This window comes from Onychostruthus taczanowskii, unplaced genomic scaffold (assembly GCF_017590055.1).
Source record: "Onychostruthus taczanowskii isolate IOZ18803 unplaced genomic scaffold, ASM1759005v1 scaffold10, whole genome shotgun sequence".
Lineage (NCBI taxonomy): Eukaryota > Metazoa > Chordata > Aves > Passeriformes > Passeridae > Onychostruthus > Onychostruthus taczanowskii.
This window is the reverse complement of record NW_024496526.1, coordinates 12,340,576-12,360,556: the sequence shown is the minus strand read 5'-3', so window position 1 is coordinate 12,360,556 and position 19,981 is coordinate 12,340,576. Positions and strand designations below refer to the sequence as shown.

The 19,981-nt window shown below is 42.3% G+C and overlaps 1 protein-coding gene across 1 annotated transcript in view; it reads right to left on the bottom strand.

The window, feature by feature from the left end:
- Positions 1-19,981, bottom strand: part of THSD7B (thrombospondin type 1 domain containing 7B) — a 243,286-nt gene that overhangs the window by 29,668 nt on the left and 193,637 nt on the right. The window contains exons 16-17 of the mRNA XM_041407405.1: positions 2,543-2,676; positions 1,734-1,887 (exon numbers count right to left, since the gene is read on the bottom strand). Of these exons, the coding sequence (XP_041263339.1) occupies positions 1,734-1,887; positions 2,543-2,676 (288 nt within the window). The remainder of the gene's footprint in view (positions 1-1,733; positions 1,888-2,542; positions 2,677-19,981) is intronic.

Sequence of the window (19,981 nt, the reverse complement as noted above, 5' to 3'; positions counted from 1 at the left end):
TGTGCAGCCTGGGAGGGACTGTGCTGTGTGGTTCTCTCTCAAAACCCACCACAAACAGCCAGAGTAGCTGTAAAAGGGAGACAGCACTGCCGTAAACTCATCAAAGGGAGGGTTTTATCTGCCCATAAAACTTCAAGCTGTTTATTGCCTTGTATCTGGACAGAACTATGGAAACACATGCTCCATCGGCACACAGTCATCTCAGTTTCACAACAAAGCATTGCAGAACAGCTTGTGAAAACATATTGTTCAGTTAATTGCATTGGCATGCAGATGCCCTCACATTTATGAATTAACATCCACCATGGCAAAGGGATGTACGAGGAGACACAGGGACTGTGGCATGTGGCCCTGTGTCTGCCAAGAGATGTGCTGCCTGATGGAGGGCAGCTCACGAGCTCTGGGCTTCCCTTTCCTGCTTCTGTGGGCTACGGAGGCTTCGCTATTGCCAAAAAAAAGGAGCCTTCAGGCAAAAAGCCTGTGTCTTAAGGATATGAGGATGCTTAGAGCTTCAAGCAGTCCTTCATGACCAACTGACTGCCACCAAGGCACCTGAGAGACTCCCAACAGCCTCAGGAATCTTTGCATCAGTTCACTGTGTGTGAAAATGAAAAAAATCCAGGCCTGGAAAAGTCAATGGGAAAGAAACAGCCCAACCACAGTGGGACCCTGAAAGGTATCCAAGCATTTGTATGGGTTGCAAGAGTGTTATACTTCATCAAAGCCATGCTGCTCAGGAGGAGGTGAACGCAGGAAATGAAACACAAGATTTTATTTGACATGTTCTTACCGAGTATATTGATACGCTACACAAAATATTATGGAAGGAAATTACCTGTGTCAGCACTAGTATAAATACCTGTCCAATAACCACTCAACTTTTGGTAATGGCCCTGTTAACACGGGGGCAATGAATATGTGTTTGTCACTTAAATACATCAAGCAAGTCTATTAAAAAACCCCTCTGAGATTAAACCTGGCACCTATTTCAACACTGATCAGGGAGAAACAATAGATCTGAATTCACGTGGTTTGAGGCCAGAGGCTTTTCATAATACAGAATTTGCAACTTCTTTCCATCTTGCACACTTAGGAAAATACACAGCACTTCGCAGTGGCTTGAATCCCTGCATAATTCACAAAGTTTTGAGTATTTCATGACATGACAAATTGTTCAGGCACCTTGCTGTCATACCCTTCTGCTGCTGTTGCCTCAAATCTTCCCCCAAGTATTTGAGGAGGAGGAAACACTGGACAGAAACAGTGTGTGTTGGGAGGGGAGAGCTGTCATTCCCTCAGGACTAAGACCTGTCCAGAGGAGTGTCACCCCCAGGGTTTACAAGCAGGTTGTTATGGCAGTCATGCACCACTGACAGAGGTCTCCCCCGCAAACATTTCCTAAGGGATTCAGCTCTTACTGCAGCTGGAATACTTTCCCTTCACCCACTCTGCTTGTGTGGGCCCTCTCCCATAGCAGACCAAGGGGAAGGATGTGTTGAATCAACTGTCACAGTAATAACTACGTGTTTCACTAACCAACTTTCTATAGCTCTGTCTCTGTAGAGACATAAATATCTCCAGATTCAACCATGCTGGCAGGATCTATTAAGCCTGACATCCCTCAGAAAATAATTTACTTTCCTAGAAAATAACTAGGCCATGAAATAGTTTGAAGGAGAAGCGAAGATTGCTGCGTGAGGAACACGGCCAGGGACACGGGCAGCAGAGCCTACCTGCGGACACGGGCTCCACTGTCCCCAGTCAGACACTGCACACTCACTGGGACAGTACAAGGTACACTTCTGCACTGCCTCTGGGACCTCAGCCTGACTGCACAGAGTGTTGGGCACAGTCTCCACACCGTGGTCCTCAGCAGTGCTCACACACCTACACAGAAAACACACATTTTAATTAGAGAATCACTGGCACAATGGGTATCAACAAGTTTTCTCAACCCCATACAGGACATAGACATGACAACAACTACAAGCAGCATGGCTGGTCAAAAAATAAAACTAATATGTTAATGCAAATGGAAATCAGCTACGTGCACAACATGCTTTTTGTTACTTCATACAGAGGGATTTTAGCTTTGATCGGCTGACAAAGGAGCAAACAGAAAGTGACAGCGAGCGAGAACAAATCTTAGTGCTCCTGCTAGTAACATCTGAACATTTGGAAATAACTCAGCATTTCCCCATGCCTGGGGAATGAATATTCAGTAATAATGAATGCCACTCTGGTGCATGCAGTGCTATTACTTGGGGAAAATGTTAGCAAATCAAAATATGGAGGCTTTGCACCTCAGGGAGCTTTATGTATACATGGCATTTAGGTTGAAGAATACTAATTTAAACATCATGCCGTGTTCCTGAAAAACCAAGGCTGCATCTCTGAAATGCTTTTCCTGTAAACCATGGCACATAAACACATGTTTCTTTTCATTTGAAATACACTGGACTCAGCAACACACTCACTGTCAGATGGCCAGATATTGCAGCTCTTTTTGATCTGGAATACCTGAGCTTTTGTCTTTACGCACCTGACTTCCCTCGTTTGTATTCCTTCTCCACAGTGGAGGGAATTTTGTTCGCTGTTGATTTTGCATGGAGACCATGGTCCTACTTCCCAGGAATACTGATTGCACTCACTGTAGCATGGGACTGCCTCGTGCACCTGACAGGAGAAAGAACCAAACTCTTCAGCTGAACTGTCCAGGTTAGCATGTCTGCAGAACAAACCCACAAAAAAGCACACTGAAAAGTATCCTGGCTTACACTCCTCATGCTAAGGCTGTTGTAATGGCTTTAAGTTCATTTCTTCATTATTGACTTGCCAAGGGATTTTTAAGTATATAATGAACAGCAATATGCATGCAGCATCTTCGGAAGCAGGATAAATAAGAGCTGTTTCCTGCAGCCAGGAGAGGAACCCCATTACAGTTTCATTTGCTCTGCCTGCTCTCAGGATAATCTATCACATGTCATTCACCAAGATCGTATGTACCACATCCTTTTGTGTTTCAGCAGGTACAAACTTAAAATCAGCACTCATTTACCTTTGCTTCTAATGTATTCTTATAAGCCATTTACCATAAAAGAATGAAATTTCATGCCTCCTACAAAGTTCATTTTTATACACAAAAATGGTAAATGCTTTTTTGCCTGCAAGTGACTTATCTCTAACATATCTCCTAATCAAACATGACAGTGTGTTCACCTGAACTATGGTATCTATGTAGGGAGAAAAATACAGCCAAAAGCTTGATAAAAGGTGCCAGATATTCAGGTTGTTAAAAGCAGCACACTGAGACATAGCTCTTCAGCAGATTTTTAGGTTTAAATAAATGAATGCATCAACAGTTCTATTACAGTGATGAATAAAAGTTATTTATTTTGAATCTGGTTTGTCTGCAGAAGCTGATTTGAAGATACAGTATTCCCTGTTGCTTTGCATGAAGCATAATGTGCTGCCCTGGAAAAATACAATACACCTAAAATTTCTTCTTCCACATACCAAAACCTCCTCAGCCTTGCTGCTGTGTGGAACCATTTCATTCTCACCATTAGAATAATTATAAATCAATAGCCTTCCTCCCAAGTACCCCCCAAAAAGATTCAGCCACATGTTTAATAATTTACAGCTTCATTTTAAAATAGCAGATTATGACTAGACATGTTGTGGCCACGAGAATAAAGAAATCCTCTTTCTAACATTGTGGAGGTTGGAAGACAAGAAAATTGAAATACCAGTCTGAAAACAAAACTGGTGTCCCATCAGAAAATCACCTTCATTTCAAAAGGAAGGAAAACAACTTGAAAAGGAAAACTTCAAAACAGAAAATATTAGAAACTAATTTTAACTGCGGGTCTGTCTGTACATTGTGCATAGGTTTAGCAGGAAAGGAAGAACAGATGATGAAAAGTGGAAAATATGTAAAGGTGAAAACATAGGAATGAGGGAAATCACAGTCCTGTGAGGGCAAAGACAATATGAACCAGCAAGAGCATCACATTTCACACAGAGGAGGGAAAAAGGAAGGGAGCAAAAGAGGCAAAGGCAGTCATACCACTAGCACCACTTTCCCTGCATATTACTAAGCACAAATTACAAACCTGGATGTGGCTTTGAGCAATCTGAACTAGCAGAAGGTGTCCCTGCCCACGATGGGGGAGCTGCAAACGAGATGATCTTTAAGGTCCATTTGAACTGAAGCCACTCTCTGGTTCTGTGTGGACTGTGCACCAAGGCACTGGCACTTGGCCCAACCCCAGAGTGTGCAGGTGTCTGTGCCTGGTACAAAGTGCACTCAGAGCTCAGCTTCCCACGCTGAGCAAGCAGCACCACAAGCACTGCTAATTAGCTGAGCAGCCAGGCTCGTTATCATTAACTGGTGTGCATGGGAGCACAGAAAAGCTGCACTCACCAAGCCTGGGCTCAGCACCAGCCAGCAGGGAGCCCATGGATGTTGGGACACAGCAGAAGCCACCATCCTGCCCCACCAGCCTGTCACCTCCACAGAGTGCTGCAGCCACATCCCTGCACATGCCAGGGACAACAGCAATCCTTCTTCAGGCACTGCAAAGCCTTTGTGCTCCCCACAGACATCCATCCAGGAGATGGATGTAGAGTCAGGGAGTATTTATTAGTTTCCCTGCTCCACAGAGGGAAGGAAAAACTACAGCCTGCCTATGTTGCCTGATAAAACACCCTGTCATCCACAGGAGACGATTAGTGAGGGAAACAGGTGCTTGAGGCATGATCAGTTTTTTCCTCATCATAGAGAGAACGAGGAAAGAGCCAAACTTAGACAAAACTGGCTGCCAGGGGCCAGCCCAGTGAGAAGGTGCCTCACAGGACAGTGTCAAGGATGGTAAAACTTAATAAATAAGTTCTGTTACGAGCTGGGTGTCCTGTTCTTGTTATTTAGACTTCCAGAGAAGAGGCTGAGGTTGGGAGTAGGCAGGACGTGCTGCCTCCCTCCCTCCCAGCCTCCACAGGCACAGCAGGGCAGCCAGGGCAGTCCAGCACAAACAGCAGTTTTGGGGACTTAAGATTATTTTCCTTGCTCTATTAAATAATCCTTCCTCAGGGTTAGAGGATACCACTGTGAATCCTGCAGGTTCTCAGCACTGCCAGCCTCTCAGCACTCACCCTGCTGCCTGAAGCCAGGGTGAGGCCAAGAGCTTGGGAATACCATCTCACCATCTCAGCGACCTCTGATTGCTCCACCTTAACATCTGTTAAACCTCAGAGCTCTCCTAAACAGCAAAGCCCACCTGTGGACAGCAGCAAAGGCTTAACATCAGGCATTTACCATAAATGTGTTTTAGTGGTCAAAACCTCCTGTGGCATGTACGTGCTGTAGTAACTGTGTAGGAAAACCAGACAGAGTGGGGCAGGCATGGGATGGCATGTGAACTAAAATCAATCCGAGGAATCCTGTGAGCCAAAACAGAAATCCCACAGGCACTGACACAAATACACATAATGTGAAGTGATACTTCAAATGTGCTCTTTAAAGAGCAGGCAGGATCACAATAACAAAGCCATTAATAGAGCACTTCTAGCCTGCTGTCTGATTGTGTCAAACCTGTTCGATTACATGTGAAGTGCCATCAGCTCTCTTCCTCCTACTAGAGACAGACAGACACAGACAGACATCCCACTTTGTGCTGGAGGAGGGAGGGGACACAGCAGTGGCTGCTTGTCCCTGGGGTACCTCAGATCCCCAGTGATCTGCTGCTGACCTTGCTGACTTCCCCTTTGGTCAGGATCCCCAGCCTACACTCACCACCGAAAACATGAATTATAACTGTCACAACCAACCTGTTTTCCTAAGTTATTGTGCTGACACCACGGCACATTGTTGCTGTGAACAAGCTCTCCCCTCTGCCCTGTGTCAGTGCTGAGCAATGCCATCTCTGGCAGCACCTCTGGTACACTGGGGAGATGTAAATAACCACCTGTGCCACCAGGAGGGACAGATTTCTTCAGAACAAGTTACAACAGGCACCCATGGATGCCATTAAGCTCTTAAGTGGGAGTCTCAAGGAGATGCAAGATTTCCACGGGTGGAACTCTGTGGGAATGAGTTCAGGAAGCTGTGAATACAATTTGTAACTCCATCTTTGCATTTAAAAACCACAGTGATGTGGCATGCCGTTTTTTCCTCCACAGGAGAATGCTTTCCTCACATTTTCTCTCCTGGCTTGCCATAATTTGTTTTCAATCACCTCCAATTCCTCCTTTTTCTTTTATAATTTGGAAAAAACCTAGCAAACCTTACAGCCTTTCATTTCTGTTTTTGCTAGGAGCTGTGCTACTTAAGGAGTCAAACAGACGTGCTCTTGATTTTTCATTTCCCAAGGGTTTTGACTAAGCATTGCTGTTCTGTGGGTCCCACAAAACAGAGAACGCTACGTTCACTTCTCACCTCCTGGGTGCATGGGAACACCCCTGCCCCAACCCTGAACAGAGGTTGGGACAGGATGTGGTGTCCTCACTCCTCACCAAATGGGGAACACAAAGCATCCAACCCTGGAGGGGGTTGGGATGTGCTCCCATGGATCCCTGGCTATTACAGAGTGCATCCAACCTTCAAATTACACATGGTCTAGGTCTCCTGGCCCCCAACCAGATTGCCATCCACTAACTCTGCTGCAGATACAAAAGTCCTTTGTAAAGCTGTGACACTTTCTCTTCCCAAGCACAAAGACAACAGTCCCTTTGAAAATAATCTGCTTAATGCTCACCCTTCCCCAAGCTTACGCAAACCTGCTATGACAGAGCATTTACAAGCCCCTTCACACTGAGCCCATGTATGGAACTGTAGTACCACAATCCATGTCCTGAAGGACAAAAATGAAATTTAATCCATGCAATAGGCACAGGAACCCATTGTTCTGCATGGAGGGAGAAAGATGCTGGAAGCTGCAGACACTTGACCTGCAAGGAGCTGCAGAGATCAGCACCCAGGGTGACCAGCCTGGCTTCATCCCTTACTGTCTCCAGAAATAAACACAGTCTTCTGGCATTTTAGCAAATTAACTGCTTTCCTCTATTTTTAGTCATATGCTGGGTTTTAGGCTCAATGAAGGGCTGAAACAATGCCCACCTGAAGCCAAGGGGAGTCTTGCTGCTGCCTTTCACAGGCTCACTGTATCCCTCTTTGTAGTTGGAATTAACCCAGAACACTGCTTTAACACCTGAGCCCCAAATTTAAGTTGATTGGCACAGGTCTCAATAAATTAAAGGAAAGAAGAACAAAAGCTACTTTTAAGAGACAGACTGCTAAAGCTTACCCTAATAAAAGAACCGAACTCCCATTCACTCAAATGCAAATCCTGAGCCCTTGCTAAAGCGTTATTGATGTGGACAGTTACTTCAACAAGATATGCAAGTATTAATCTATTTATTACTTTTTAATAGCTGACACTTGCATTTCAACGAAAAATCCAAATATCTAACCACCCAAGAGCTCTGGTGTGATTTATATTGTTCTCTAACTTATTTAAATGTAGACTTGTGAAGGACTTATAGAAACAAATGCAATTGCTCAAGCGATGTTATTCATTAAAAGAAATTCATGCCTATACTTCAGGCAGCCTGTCTGATGAGCATCTGCAGAATAAACTAGAATGAGGTTCAACGCTTCTGAAAATCATAGTGACTTCATATTTCAGTGAGCATCAAGATTTATTGTCCCTCAAGGTAAATATTGACTCTGGTTTTCCCTCAGTCGATATTTTAGCTTTCATGACAGTAAATCTTGGTGTTCACTCCAACTAAGTCAATATCTGCTTATTATATTAGAACAACCAAACTGATCACTGTAGCAGTTGCCTGAGACCCTGAGGACTACCTCTGTGCTATTCATTTCTAATACAAATGGGCTAAATTCATTGCTAACATAAGTTCATTTCACATGGCTGCCCTTACATGAAGGTTACATTAGACCTAATACATTGAAACAGTCAGAACCAAAGAACTAACAACCCATTTTCAAACTATGGAGACCACCATGAGTAACAGTAAAGGTAGAGAAGATATCATATAGCAAAGAGAGCTGACTTGCTCTGGCTTGCAAAGACACTTGCTGGTAAGGGCTAAAACCACTCCTACTGACACTGGACAGCAATTTGCCCACTTCTAACACTTTTTGCAAAATCACTTGTATGTTCTCTGCATATCCAGGCTAAAACAGAAGGCAGCACTGGGATGTTCTCCTCTTAGAGCTTATGGCCACCAGCTAGTGACATGTGGGCCACAGTAAGCACTTGTCCATCAAACAGCCTGACACAAATGGATTCACAGTATGGTGGAAATACATCTGAAAATGTGTCCATTCATTGTAATAATCCACAAATTTGACTACTATGTTGACTCCATCTCGTTCATCCAAATCTTTTCTTTGGTTGAAAGATGTCCATATATTAACTGAATTACTTTTATAATGTTCCAGTAGTGCTTTCACATTATGTTTAATAGCAACCAGATAATTTCTAACAATGAATTTCTTTTATTTAGTTCTTTAAAACTGAATTAAAAATTGAGTACTTGCTTTGTTAATTACTTAACTGTGTGTTTGATTTGGCAGATCTAAGCACACACTTAAAAGCTTTACTGAATTAACTGCATATCTGAAGGACCAGCATTTGCACATTAACAAACACTACATCACAGAAATTATCTCATTAAAATTTCAACATTAAATAGCTCTCTTTAAAATAAAATTGATTTTATTTCATGCTAGTTTATATATTGATCACGATTGCCAGAAATATGCTAACCACTCACCAGTATTAAACCTGGTTGAACAGTTAATTTTCAAGCAAATAAGATTTTGCAAAGCAGCAGCTTCACTGATGAATATTTGTCTTTAGGTATTTGGATACTGCAGCAAATAGCCACCAAAACTTAAAAAAAAAAATTGCTCACAATTACTTAGAGCAGGAAAGTTTGAACAGATCTGTGGTAAGATTTCTAAACTATCAGAATTCCTGAATTTTTTATGCCTCTAGCAGATCCTTGCACAAATACTTGTGAAACAAATTCAGCAGTTTTAGTTTTTATTTACACCCAAATCAAAGGAGTTTATGTTTCTTACCTCCTTTATGGTGGGGAGAAAAGAAAATCAATTAGAGCTCTGCTAAGGTTCTGAAAAGCCTTCACTGATGTTGAACCAAAAAACCCCTGAAACTATCTAAAACTTTGTATCCAGCAAAAGGATGGGATCTGTTTTATTCTAAGTTCAGAGCCAGGGCAGCAATTACAACAGCACAGACACAGAGTCGCTCCAGTTCCCAGGATCTGCCCCGTGGGCAGAATGGAAGCCCCTGCACAAACAGACCCCTCACCCTTACTCCACTACTTCAAAAACTGCTCAAAAATTATTCTCTCTGAAAAGAGTGAAAACGCTTATCAAGCCTCTGAAGTTTCCCCTGCTCTTGATTATCTATTTATAGCCCAATCCTCAAAACTGCTCAACTTTAATCCTAATTTACACATGAGACAACTGAGGATGAAGAGTTGAGTGATTTACTAGAGGGTGGCAAGGAAGCCCTCGGGGAGTGGGGGACTCAGTCTGGAAATGCCCAGTTTCTTGCACTAACTGGATGATATCTCAGCTTCAAATCAGATCCTGGAAAGTTCAGATAAAGACATTTCAGGATGAAGCCATCAAAAAAAGCAGCACTGTAAAATTCTGGCTGCAAAATGAGGAAAAGAGGAGAAATTAGGAAAGCAGCAGAGTATTCTTGCTATAAAGACATCTGGACACTCCATTTTCCCTCACCATGGCCTTTAGATGCTTTTACTTCATCTATTTTTTTACTGGACTTTACAAAATGCTCCTAGTAAATCCCTTACTTTCTTCTAACGGATAATTAAATATTCTAAGTCAGACACTGATTTATTTCAAATTCTTAAGTGCAATGAGTGGAAAATGCCTTGTTTAGAAAGTTAATTGAGGCGAGCTCTGTCGAACCCCAGCCATTACACCTCACTCTGACAGAACTACCATGTTGCTCAGCAAGGTTTATTAATTCATATTTACAAGTAGTAAGTGGTTTTATTTGCTGTGAGATTGGTGCAGGCACTAGAAACACCAAGTGGTAAAGGGTAAAGCATGAGTGCTCTTTCTCAGAGATGAAAATACCAAGCTGGCATCATTCAACATGAGTAAATCAGGAAAAAACGTGCAGCTCCTGGCCCCAAACTGCCTGTCTGGTTTTACTCATGCTTTTTCTGTCAGTACAACCTCAGAGGAACAGGACATAGCACAAAGTATAACCTTGCACATATTAAGTATTTATTTCTACCTGAAATACTCAGGCAAGACAATTTAGTCTCAGAGTTTTCCAAAACAACTGAGGCGTTGAAGTGGGAATGTGGGCTTATGAGAATACAGTCACAAAGGGCCAGTTCCTGTGCTTCTGCTTTTTATTTTACATTTTAATTATGTTTCATTCCTACCAAGAAAATACTAAATCCAGATAAGATACTAACAAATGCCATCTTACAAAGTTGTCAAATACAGGGGTTTAAGACAAGGCAGAAACTCATTAGTGAGAGTTTCAGTGCATTTTTGCAGATTTCAGAAGTTGTAGGTGCTGCTGCCTCCCTGTCACAAAGCCAGACAAGCAGAGAAAATTTAAGTAGATAGAAATAAATCAATATCCCTTGTTTCTGAAACAGCACATTTTGCTGCAGCTGAAGTTTCAGGGGTAACAAACAAATGTGGCACCTCTCTGGATGAATCTGTAATGTTATAATAATGTTGGGTCCAGTTTTAAAGAAAGGAAGAGAAAAAAAAAAAACCTGATTGATGAAGAAAACATTGAAGCCCTTTTTTACTAGATGAGAACAACAAGATGAAGACAGATTGCAACACCAACCTGAGCCTTTGTAGATGTCCATGTTAGCAGGGCATGACAAGCAGAAAGGAAAGAAAATTATATATGCATTAGTTTGGCTGCTGCATGATAATATTGCAAAAAAAAAAAAAATAAAAAGGAAAAAAAGGCAGAAAATCTGCTTAAAATAAAATTGCCACAATCTAATGTTGCATTCAATGCTTTGATTACCCCATCTTTAGGAAAAAAAAAACACCTCAAGCAGAAATCAAGCATTTCTTTGTGAGTGAATGAAAACCACTACTATGCTGAAGAATAAAGCAGAGTTCATTCAGCTCCATCCAGCAGTCCTCAGGAGCTCATCCAAATCTAAGAAAATCTGTGAACTTGAAATCTGGTGAGACACCCCACAATTATGGACTATCAGTCATAAGAGACCAGAAAGGCTTTCAGGTATTTAGATATTAATTGGGTGGCTCTGTCATTAGTGAAACCTGCAGCTGCCATGTCCCTCTCCTCTCCTCTGACTGAAACACCCAAGAAGGCCCCACAGAGGAGTGGCAGGAGCCACCCCATCCTGGGGCCACGGGGCTCTGGAGCCTGCCACCGCCACCAGCCACTGCTCCCAGAGCAAATCACTGCTCCAGCAGGTCAGAAACCTGCCCCGGCGGGATGTGAGCAAGTAATTACTCGATCCAGAAGCCAAGTCATCTGTCACATGAAATGAAATAAACACCCTCACTAAACACAAACAGTCCCACAGAAGCACTTTCTTTGTAGGCATCTGGACAATAGGCAATTTAAAGGAAAGACCATCAGAGCTTCCTGCTAAGTTAAAAATGATGCCTTGGAGACAAAGCTCAGCCCCAGCACTTCTTTCAGGAGATTTTAAATCATTTCAGGGTCTTAGAGCTTCAAATTGATATTCTATCAGTTTATTTTCATGTCTTAAGCAAGAATGAATTAACACAACAAGAGCAGTCACATCTGTCCTTACTGTAGTATGATCTTGAACTGACAGTTTTTTCCACATGAGATTTAAAACCAGCTAACTGACAAGAACAATTTGATTGATAGCACTATAGATGAGAGACAGAAGAGGCTGGGCAGTGTCAGGCAGTTGAAAGTTACGTTTTTTGAAACACTCTTCTATGAGGCTACACCAAAGGCTGGAAGAAGGAGCAAGCTGCTCCTGAGGCTTCCCGCAGTCACAGTAAGAAACAGTCCAGTTTATGCTCCTGCAAAAGCAGGAATAGAAATGCAAACCAGCCCATAACCTGATTGTTTGATCAGGATGAGACTGTGGCTCTCCCCAGCCCACTCAGCAGCAGGTCTCATTCCTCCTCAGCAGCAGCCAGGCAGGAATGGATGCTCGCAGGGAGAGTGGGACAGGCGCTGATGGATGAGTGATAGATCCCATTGCTTCAGAGCTCAGAGAGATCACCCACAGCCTGATTAGTAACTGGAGCTGGAAAAATTTTCCTAGAAAAGCAAGATAATGCAGAAGGCAGGGGATGTGACAGCCTGTTGCACGGCCTGTTTGTGGGAGCTGTCTTACTGCCAGACGTCAGTGCTGCGTTTAGACGCGGCAATAACTCGAGTGATTTTCTCCCTGTAATTACAGGTGAGGCAAAGGCAGGTCCCCCAGCAGTGCTGCACAGAGCCCAGCCTTGGACCAGGCACACAATTCCACAGATGTGAAGGCAGCTAAAGACACACCACTGCACACTTTAAAATCCTGCAATTGTTACAATCTCACAGTTTTTATTGCTATTTCTTGCAGGTGGATCCAGACAGAAAAGATTTAGGTACAGAAGAGCTGAGTTATCTTCCCCGAATGCATATGTTCAAGGAAAGTGATGTGCTGCAGAGAGAAACCATGCTTCTACCTGAAAGAACATCCATATTTAATAAACTAAAGGCTCCCTTGAGCCAGAAGTTAAATTCTACCCAAACACTAAACACCCTCACTAAACACAAACAGTCCCACAGAAGCACTTTCTTCAAACATCAAACATCAGAGTGCACATACACTGTCCCCGAGCCAAAAGATAAGAGGGAATTGCTTGTGAGCCACTACCTTGTGGGGTAGCTGACATCATCTCTGCTTCCATCCCTTCCTTTCTTCTCTGTTTCCATTCCCTTCTTTCAGGGCAGAGAATATCTATTTTCAGATTCCTACATTTCTATCACTGACCTGTAGTTTGAGGTTAAATGCTTTACATGGACCTGCTCAAACCAATGCAAAACTTCTACTGAATTCCACTGGGATGTGCTGTAGCAAGCAAGAAACGTCTGAACATTTATAGGTGCTTCACTAAAATTTAGGGGGAAAAAAAGTATTGATTGTGGTGAATTTTTGCTGCAGTATGTATTTATTTAAAATGGACATCAATACTGCCTATATATTGCTGATTAATGAGAAGCTATAAAAAAAATAAATAGATGGGTTTTTGAATAAATCTGACAAAGAATACATCCCTAAGGATGTGCAGGGGGTGTGGACTAGATAATATTTAAGGTCCCTTACAACCCAAACCATTCCATGATTCTGTGAGAGAACAACAGAATAATTTTTCATGCACATGTGCCCAAGCTCTGCAAACACCAGCATCTAGCACATAGCTATACTTTCTTGGTTTTAAGGAATTGATGAGTGTCTGACTGCAGAAGCCCTACCAGAACACTGAACTCCTGATTTGTTCATGTACCAGAGGGTCCTGTACCCTATAATAAGCACCACCACTGCACCAAGTTCTGCTCTGTACCACCATTCAGGATGGGGATGTCAGGGCATGAGTGATTCAGCAGTTCTCACACCTCTGCCATTCCCTGGAGCATCACCTTCATGCATCCGTGATTCTGGAAATAATGGAGTGAAAAAGGTTGTTTCCCAAAACAGTAAGTAAAAGGAGAAAATAGAAAGCAAATGCATATGGAGACTACACAACCCAGCTGTTCTTTGCAGTATGTTGTACACATGAACCACTCCACCTGAAACCTTTTAGAGAAGTAAATAATGCAACACAGCAAATAGCATGTGATATAAATTAGAGGATACAGTAATTTAAAGATCATGCAAATGGTCTAAAAGAAAGTATTCACTCAGCCCACTGCAGATGAGAAAGTAAGGAAAATTAACAAAGCAGAAACAAGAAACTGATGTTGAATAGCAGATCTGAAAGGAACTGAAGAGTCAAAGAAATAAAGGGAAACACCATAACCTATCAGAGGAGCCACACAGAGAAAGCCCAACACTAAAAAAAAAAAAGTCAATTTACAATAGAGGGAATGGCAGAAAATGGAAGATCAACAGGGTGAAGACAAAGAAAGGTGAGATAAACTTTTTATGATAGGGACTGACTCAGAAAGTTTGGCCAACAAGGAGGGCAAACTGGAAGAGACACTTGAAATAACTCCTGTGTCAATGGGGTTATTTAGGAATGACAGGGACAAGATGCCCAGCATCTTCAGAAGATGCAGTGCAAGAGAGCTGGAGGAAGAAATGAGGAAAACAGTGAATTGCACAGCAGTCATAAAAACCTTTATTCTTCAGAAAATATTTTTCTACAGACATCATCTATAAGCCGCAGAAAATAACAAGGAGATGAGTAGCAGGCAGCATGGGTTTGTCAAGAACAAACTGTGTGAAATCATTCTAATGTTCCTCAGTAACAGGATAAGAGATGCTGTGGATAGGGATGAAATGGCAGGTATTATGTCGACCTTAGTAAGCCTTTCACAAACCTTCAGGCTAAGGAAATATGGTCTGGATTAATCTAATACTCTGCAGTACAATGCTGGAAAATCACATTCAGAACAGTAAAGTGTAAAACTGGCAAGAAACCACACACATGGCTCTGCAGAGCTTTATGTTCTGTATCCAGTCATATTCCTTCTTTTCATTAATGTAGGGCTGATGGACTGAAAATTATTCTTACTGACTGTGGATGCTGCCAAGGTGAGAGGGACAGCGAGGCAACTGGAGGACAGAAGCAGAATTCAAGATGTACTTTATGAATTGGTGACATGGAATGAAAAAATATGTTGAAAGAGAAGTAAAGAACTACAGTGACCAGAGAGTGACCAGACAAGAGCAAGAACACAGGATGAGAAACAAACAGCCCCTCAGTGGTACCACTGTCCTGGATCCAGAAATTGCACAGAACCATAAAGAGAATGTGATCCAATAGTATAGTAAAATGATGAGACAAATGCAGAGTTTGTAAAACACTGAGGTACCACTTCAGCTGTGGCACAGATTCAGCTCAGGAAGAACAGCCAGGCTTAGGGATCCAAGGTGATAAGAAATCTGAAGGATCTGAACCAACTGGGGAATGACTGATGGCAGTAACACTATAAAGACCAGAATCAAATTGCCAAGGTGAGCAGAGGCATTTCCTCTGCTGCTTTACAGGCCAACATTTAAAACACCAATATAATTAGCTACCATCTACATGATGGCAGGTCTGTCAACAAAGCATGGTATCACTGTCAGATAAAACAGCAATGCTTAGCCATAAAAAGAAATAACTCTGCTGTATCACACCAGATGCAGAGTAGCAAAAAGACACCTAAGAGAGCTTTAAAGAGATCTTCCAGCAGCTTGAAACCATCTATCTGCAGCATCACTGAGCTCTATGCTGGCTTATTCACTGCTGCCTTGAATAAATCACAGATTGCCAGACTCTGTTTTGGAAACCTGGGGCTGTCTTAAACCTCATAGAGGAATAGGGGGGAGGAAGTGCCATTATATTAAATATTAACAACACGGTTGTTATAATACTGCCTACAGTCCTAGCTCCTCATTGTAAAAGCATTGATAATGACAGAGCAGTTAAAGCAAACCCAGGAAAATAATTCAACATATGAAACACTTGCCTAAAAGTAGGAAAATTAAGGAACATACTGTGGTTCAGATGAGAGGTGGGAAACAGGAGATTCAATTAATTTTGAGAATATACAGAGAGAATTCCTCTTAGAAGACCTCTTTTTTAAGCTAGCAGGTAAAGATGTATGTTCCCAAGGCTGAGAGCTTCAGTTAGACAAATTCAAAATTATACACAAAGAGGGAACTTCTTAAGTATGAAGGAAATTAATTACTGGATCAGTTTATCCAGGGTTATTCCTCCTCTAGCCAAAGAGTGTGCCTTTCCACAAACCTCCCCAGCTAGGCAGTGATGTGACTGCAGACAAGGAGCTTATCCTGTACAAGGGGTCAAAGCAGACCCTCATCATCGTCATCATCATCATCATCATCATCATCACGTACCTCTGGTCTTAGGAACTCTGAATGAGGAATTCCACAGAAGACTTCTAAATCATGTATTAGTCACCCAGTGAGCACCACGTTTATTAAGCCACACTACATACTTTAAATACAAATTGCACATTGAAGATGAGGGGATTCTTGCATGGATTTCACATATATTTCAATATATTTCTCATATATTTTGAGAGGCTCTAAAAAACCATCGTTCTACATTATAGATCAGAGGCACACTGGAGTTCAGCCAGTTCATGTATCAGCCCATAAATGTGGATCCCCCAAAGAAGACAATATTTTATTTACTGAATCAGCTCTAGCTACTAAATTTTAAGCAAGACAGGAGTTGGAATTCAGAAGGAGAATGCAGTTCTTAACTAAGTCATAACAGCACCAATGCCATCAGGATGGAGCAGGAAAACAAAAAAAGTAATTATTTAAATAAAGCAAACACTTTCTTGTCTGCATTTATTCATCAGTGAATTCTGCCATTTCTCAACTGTAACTCTGGGGTAGGTAAAATAGATGGAATACTTGGAAATGCAAATTGGAGTCTCCTGACTCTGGATAGAGGATTCCAGATCTTTGTTTTGTTTCTGAGACAGCTGCTCCTGCTGGCTTTTATTACTAAGACCCCTTACTTTGCAGTGCACCTCTGACCTTCCCGCAGGTCAGTGCGCAGTACCTGCCACATGGACAAATATATGCATGTATGCATGGATATCACTGGGAATAAACAGGAGCTGATTGACAGGAAAGTGAGAAGAAAGAGAGAGAACAACTTGCAAAGAAGCGCAAATATTCACTGTGCAGAAGTGCATTTCAGGGGAAGCAAGAAAAAGGAGAAATATGGTAACAAGGAATACCGGCAGTGACACTGTGAAGGATGAAGGCAAAGAAAAGACAAAGGAAAACACTAAAGGAAGAGGCTCACTGTGTTTTACAAAGGCTTGACAAGATATAACACAAAGCAAAATACGTCTGAGGCAGGACAGAGGCACGTGGAGAAGCAATGACAAAGTTATTTGCAACAGGGAATACATGGAACTCTGCTGGGCTAGACTTGGGTCACCTCTTTGTGGTTTGGCAAGTCCTGTAACAGCTTCTGATCATGTGAGACACATGCAATAAACAGAAAAGTTGGAAAAGCAGCAACACTTAAAAGGCTAATGCCTGTATATTTACTGACAGCTTGATAGTGACCTCAGTGCCATCATTTGCTCCACTGGCAACACGTGTGTGGTTATTTTCACCTTATTTCACAAAGCCAACTTTGGAAATCTTTGCTTTCAGCAAGCAGCGCAGGTGTAAGAACCAAGCTCCATTCAGTTTGTACCAAAGCCTCTCCCACAGTGGCAGCTGTACACCAGTGTCTGTCCAGACACACAGATTTCAGCAAATCACAGAATCAAAGAATACGAGGTTGGATGGGACCTCAGGGATCATCTGGTCCAACTTTTCATGGGAAAAGCACAGTCCAGGGAAGGTAGCTCAGCACCCTGCCCAGCATCATAAAAGTTCCAACACTGGGGAAACCACCACCTCTCCGGGGAGATTATTCCAATGCATTATTCTCATGTGAAAAAATGTCCTTGTGTCCAGCTGGAAGGAGGAAACCACCACCTCTCTGGGGAGATTATTCCAATGCATTATTCTCACTGTGAAAAAACGTCCTTGTGTCCAGCTGGAAGGAATAACCTTTTTTCCAACCTCTTGCCTTTTCCACATGACTCCTTGCCAAAAGGGAGCCACCACTTTCTTTGTAGCCACCCTTTAAATAACGAGACATGGAACAAGCCACATTTCACTGCCTTTTTTTTTAGACTTAGACACAAACGCTCCACAGCAAGGAAAGCAACTGCTCACTCAAACAACCATTCAAAAATACTTGAGCATGGCAGTAAATTCCTCTCAGTGTTTACTACAGGGACATCAGACAGTTTCCAAATTACATTTTTAATTGCCAAATGTTGGCAAGTCTAGGCTATGAAGGACCAGCATAGAGCACATTGCTTCAGATGGGTATAGAGAAATATAGCCTGCTAGAGATCACTGAAAAATCCACCGCATTTGGAATAATTAATAGTTTAGGTTGGATTTTTGGTTGTTTTGGGGTTTTTTTTTCAGATTACGTAATCAAAAAATTGAGCTGTCTTCTGTTACCTTCTATTATATCAACAAAAACTATCAGAGAAGGAAAAGCACTAAACAAATTCCTTCTTTTGCACCATCAAAATGAAAAAAGAAGTAATCAACTTTTATTTGTGCTCGTGCATGTTTAGACATGAAAATATTTTTCTTAATAAAAACAGAAGACATTGCAATTTTTTCCCTTCTAAACACAGTGGAAGATGCTTCTCAAGGACAGTGCCTGACTTTCTAACTCAGGCAACTGCTGGACACCAACAAAAACCATATTTCTCACTGTGATGGTCAACAAAACAGGATATTCAAAATAAACAACTCAAACCACAAAATTTATGTCTCTCTGTTCCTGCCTGGCTTCCTCAAGCTCTGGGCAGAGGTCTGTGGAGCAGGATGTGCTCCTGTTAAACACAAGGGATGTGAGTAGGTAGCTGTGGTGCACTGCCAGCCAGAGGGCTCTTTATAAATATCTCTGACATGAGATTCCCCACACAAAAGGAAAAAGGATTTATTTTCCTCACTCATCCAGACAAAACAATTATGGCTGCACCTGAGCAATGCAGAGTGCAACCAAAGCAGCTAAAGGAAAAAGCCAATGGCACATTGGGCAGGAGCTGCATGGTTTACACAAGCAGAAGACATCAGAGACATCTCTACTGCTGGCACTTGGGATTTCCACCTAAAATCAGGAACACATACTTATAAATCCCATCTGTCCATGGATGGGGAATGCTACCAAAGCCACTCAGCACTGTTGCAGCCCCCTACAGCAGCAACCCAGAGGTGCTGGCAGGTGCAGAAGAGCATGAGGGACCACAGCATTCACCTGAGAGAAAGGCACCTCAACACTCCTCCCTGCCTATGGAAAACTCCCTTGGATGCTTTCCAAAGATTATAGTCTTGATGCTTTTTGCATTCCTGGAATCAACAAAACACACCACCCTGCAGGGAGGGCTGGGGCAGAGAAAAAGCTGATAACAGACACTATTATAATGGCGATGCTTTTAAGACCTCCAGGGGGTGAGGTGAGATGCCACAGTGGGTAAAATACACCTTTCCTTGAGGAACAATTATGGGAGGCTTAAAGAAAATTAAGTGAAGTACTGAAAGAAGCCCCTGATGGTGTATAAAAGGACAGCTCTAAAACAGAGAACAGACCAGAATACAGTGAGGCAAGATTATCTTTGATCAGTACAATAATATGTGCAGACTCCTTCAGAGCACGTCTACTTACAGCAAATGACAATTTCATCAATTCTAATGGTAAGAACTTTTGTTGGGAATTACCCCCCTCAGACTGACTGCTTCCAGAAGCCTATCTTGTTTTATCCCAAACCAATGTGATACTAAGCATTCAGACTTTTTTCTGCTATATTGTCTCTTTTGGATTGTTTTCTTTGTTTCCATTGCACCACAAGCACGCCAGAAGTGCAGACACAGCAGCAGCAGACAGGGGATGTAAGCATATCTCCAGTGAGGTCGTGTTCTCCATCAGGCTGGCACAGCAGCAGAGAGACTGCTCTGACACAGCAGAAATAACAGGACCATGAATGTGGTTATTCATCTTCTCCATAGCTCACTCCATCAGCAGAATTACACACAGCAGTAATCCACGCCCAGACCTCTGGTAGGATCTAGTGAACTTGAGAATTTCTTACAGGAAGAGTTAGTTTGTCCTGTGTCAATGGCTCTTTCCCTCTGGAAAGGGAACTGT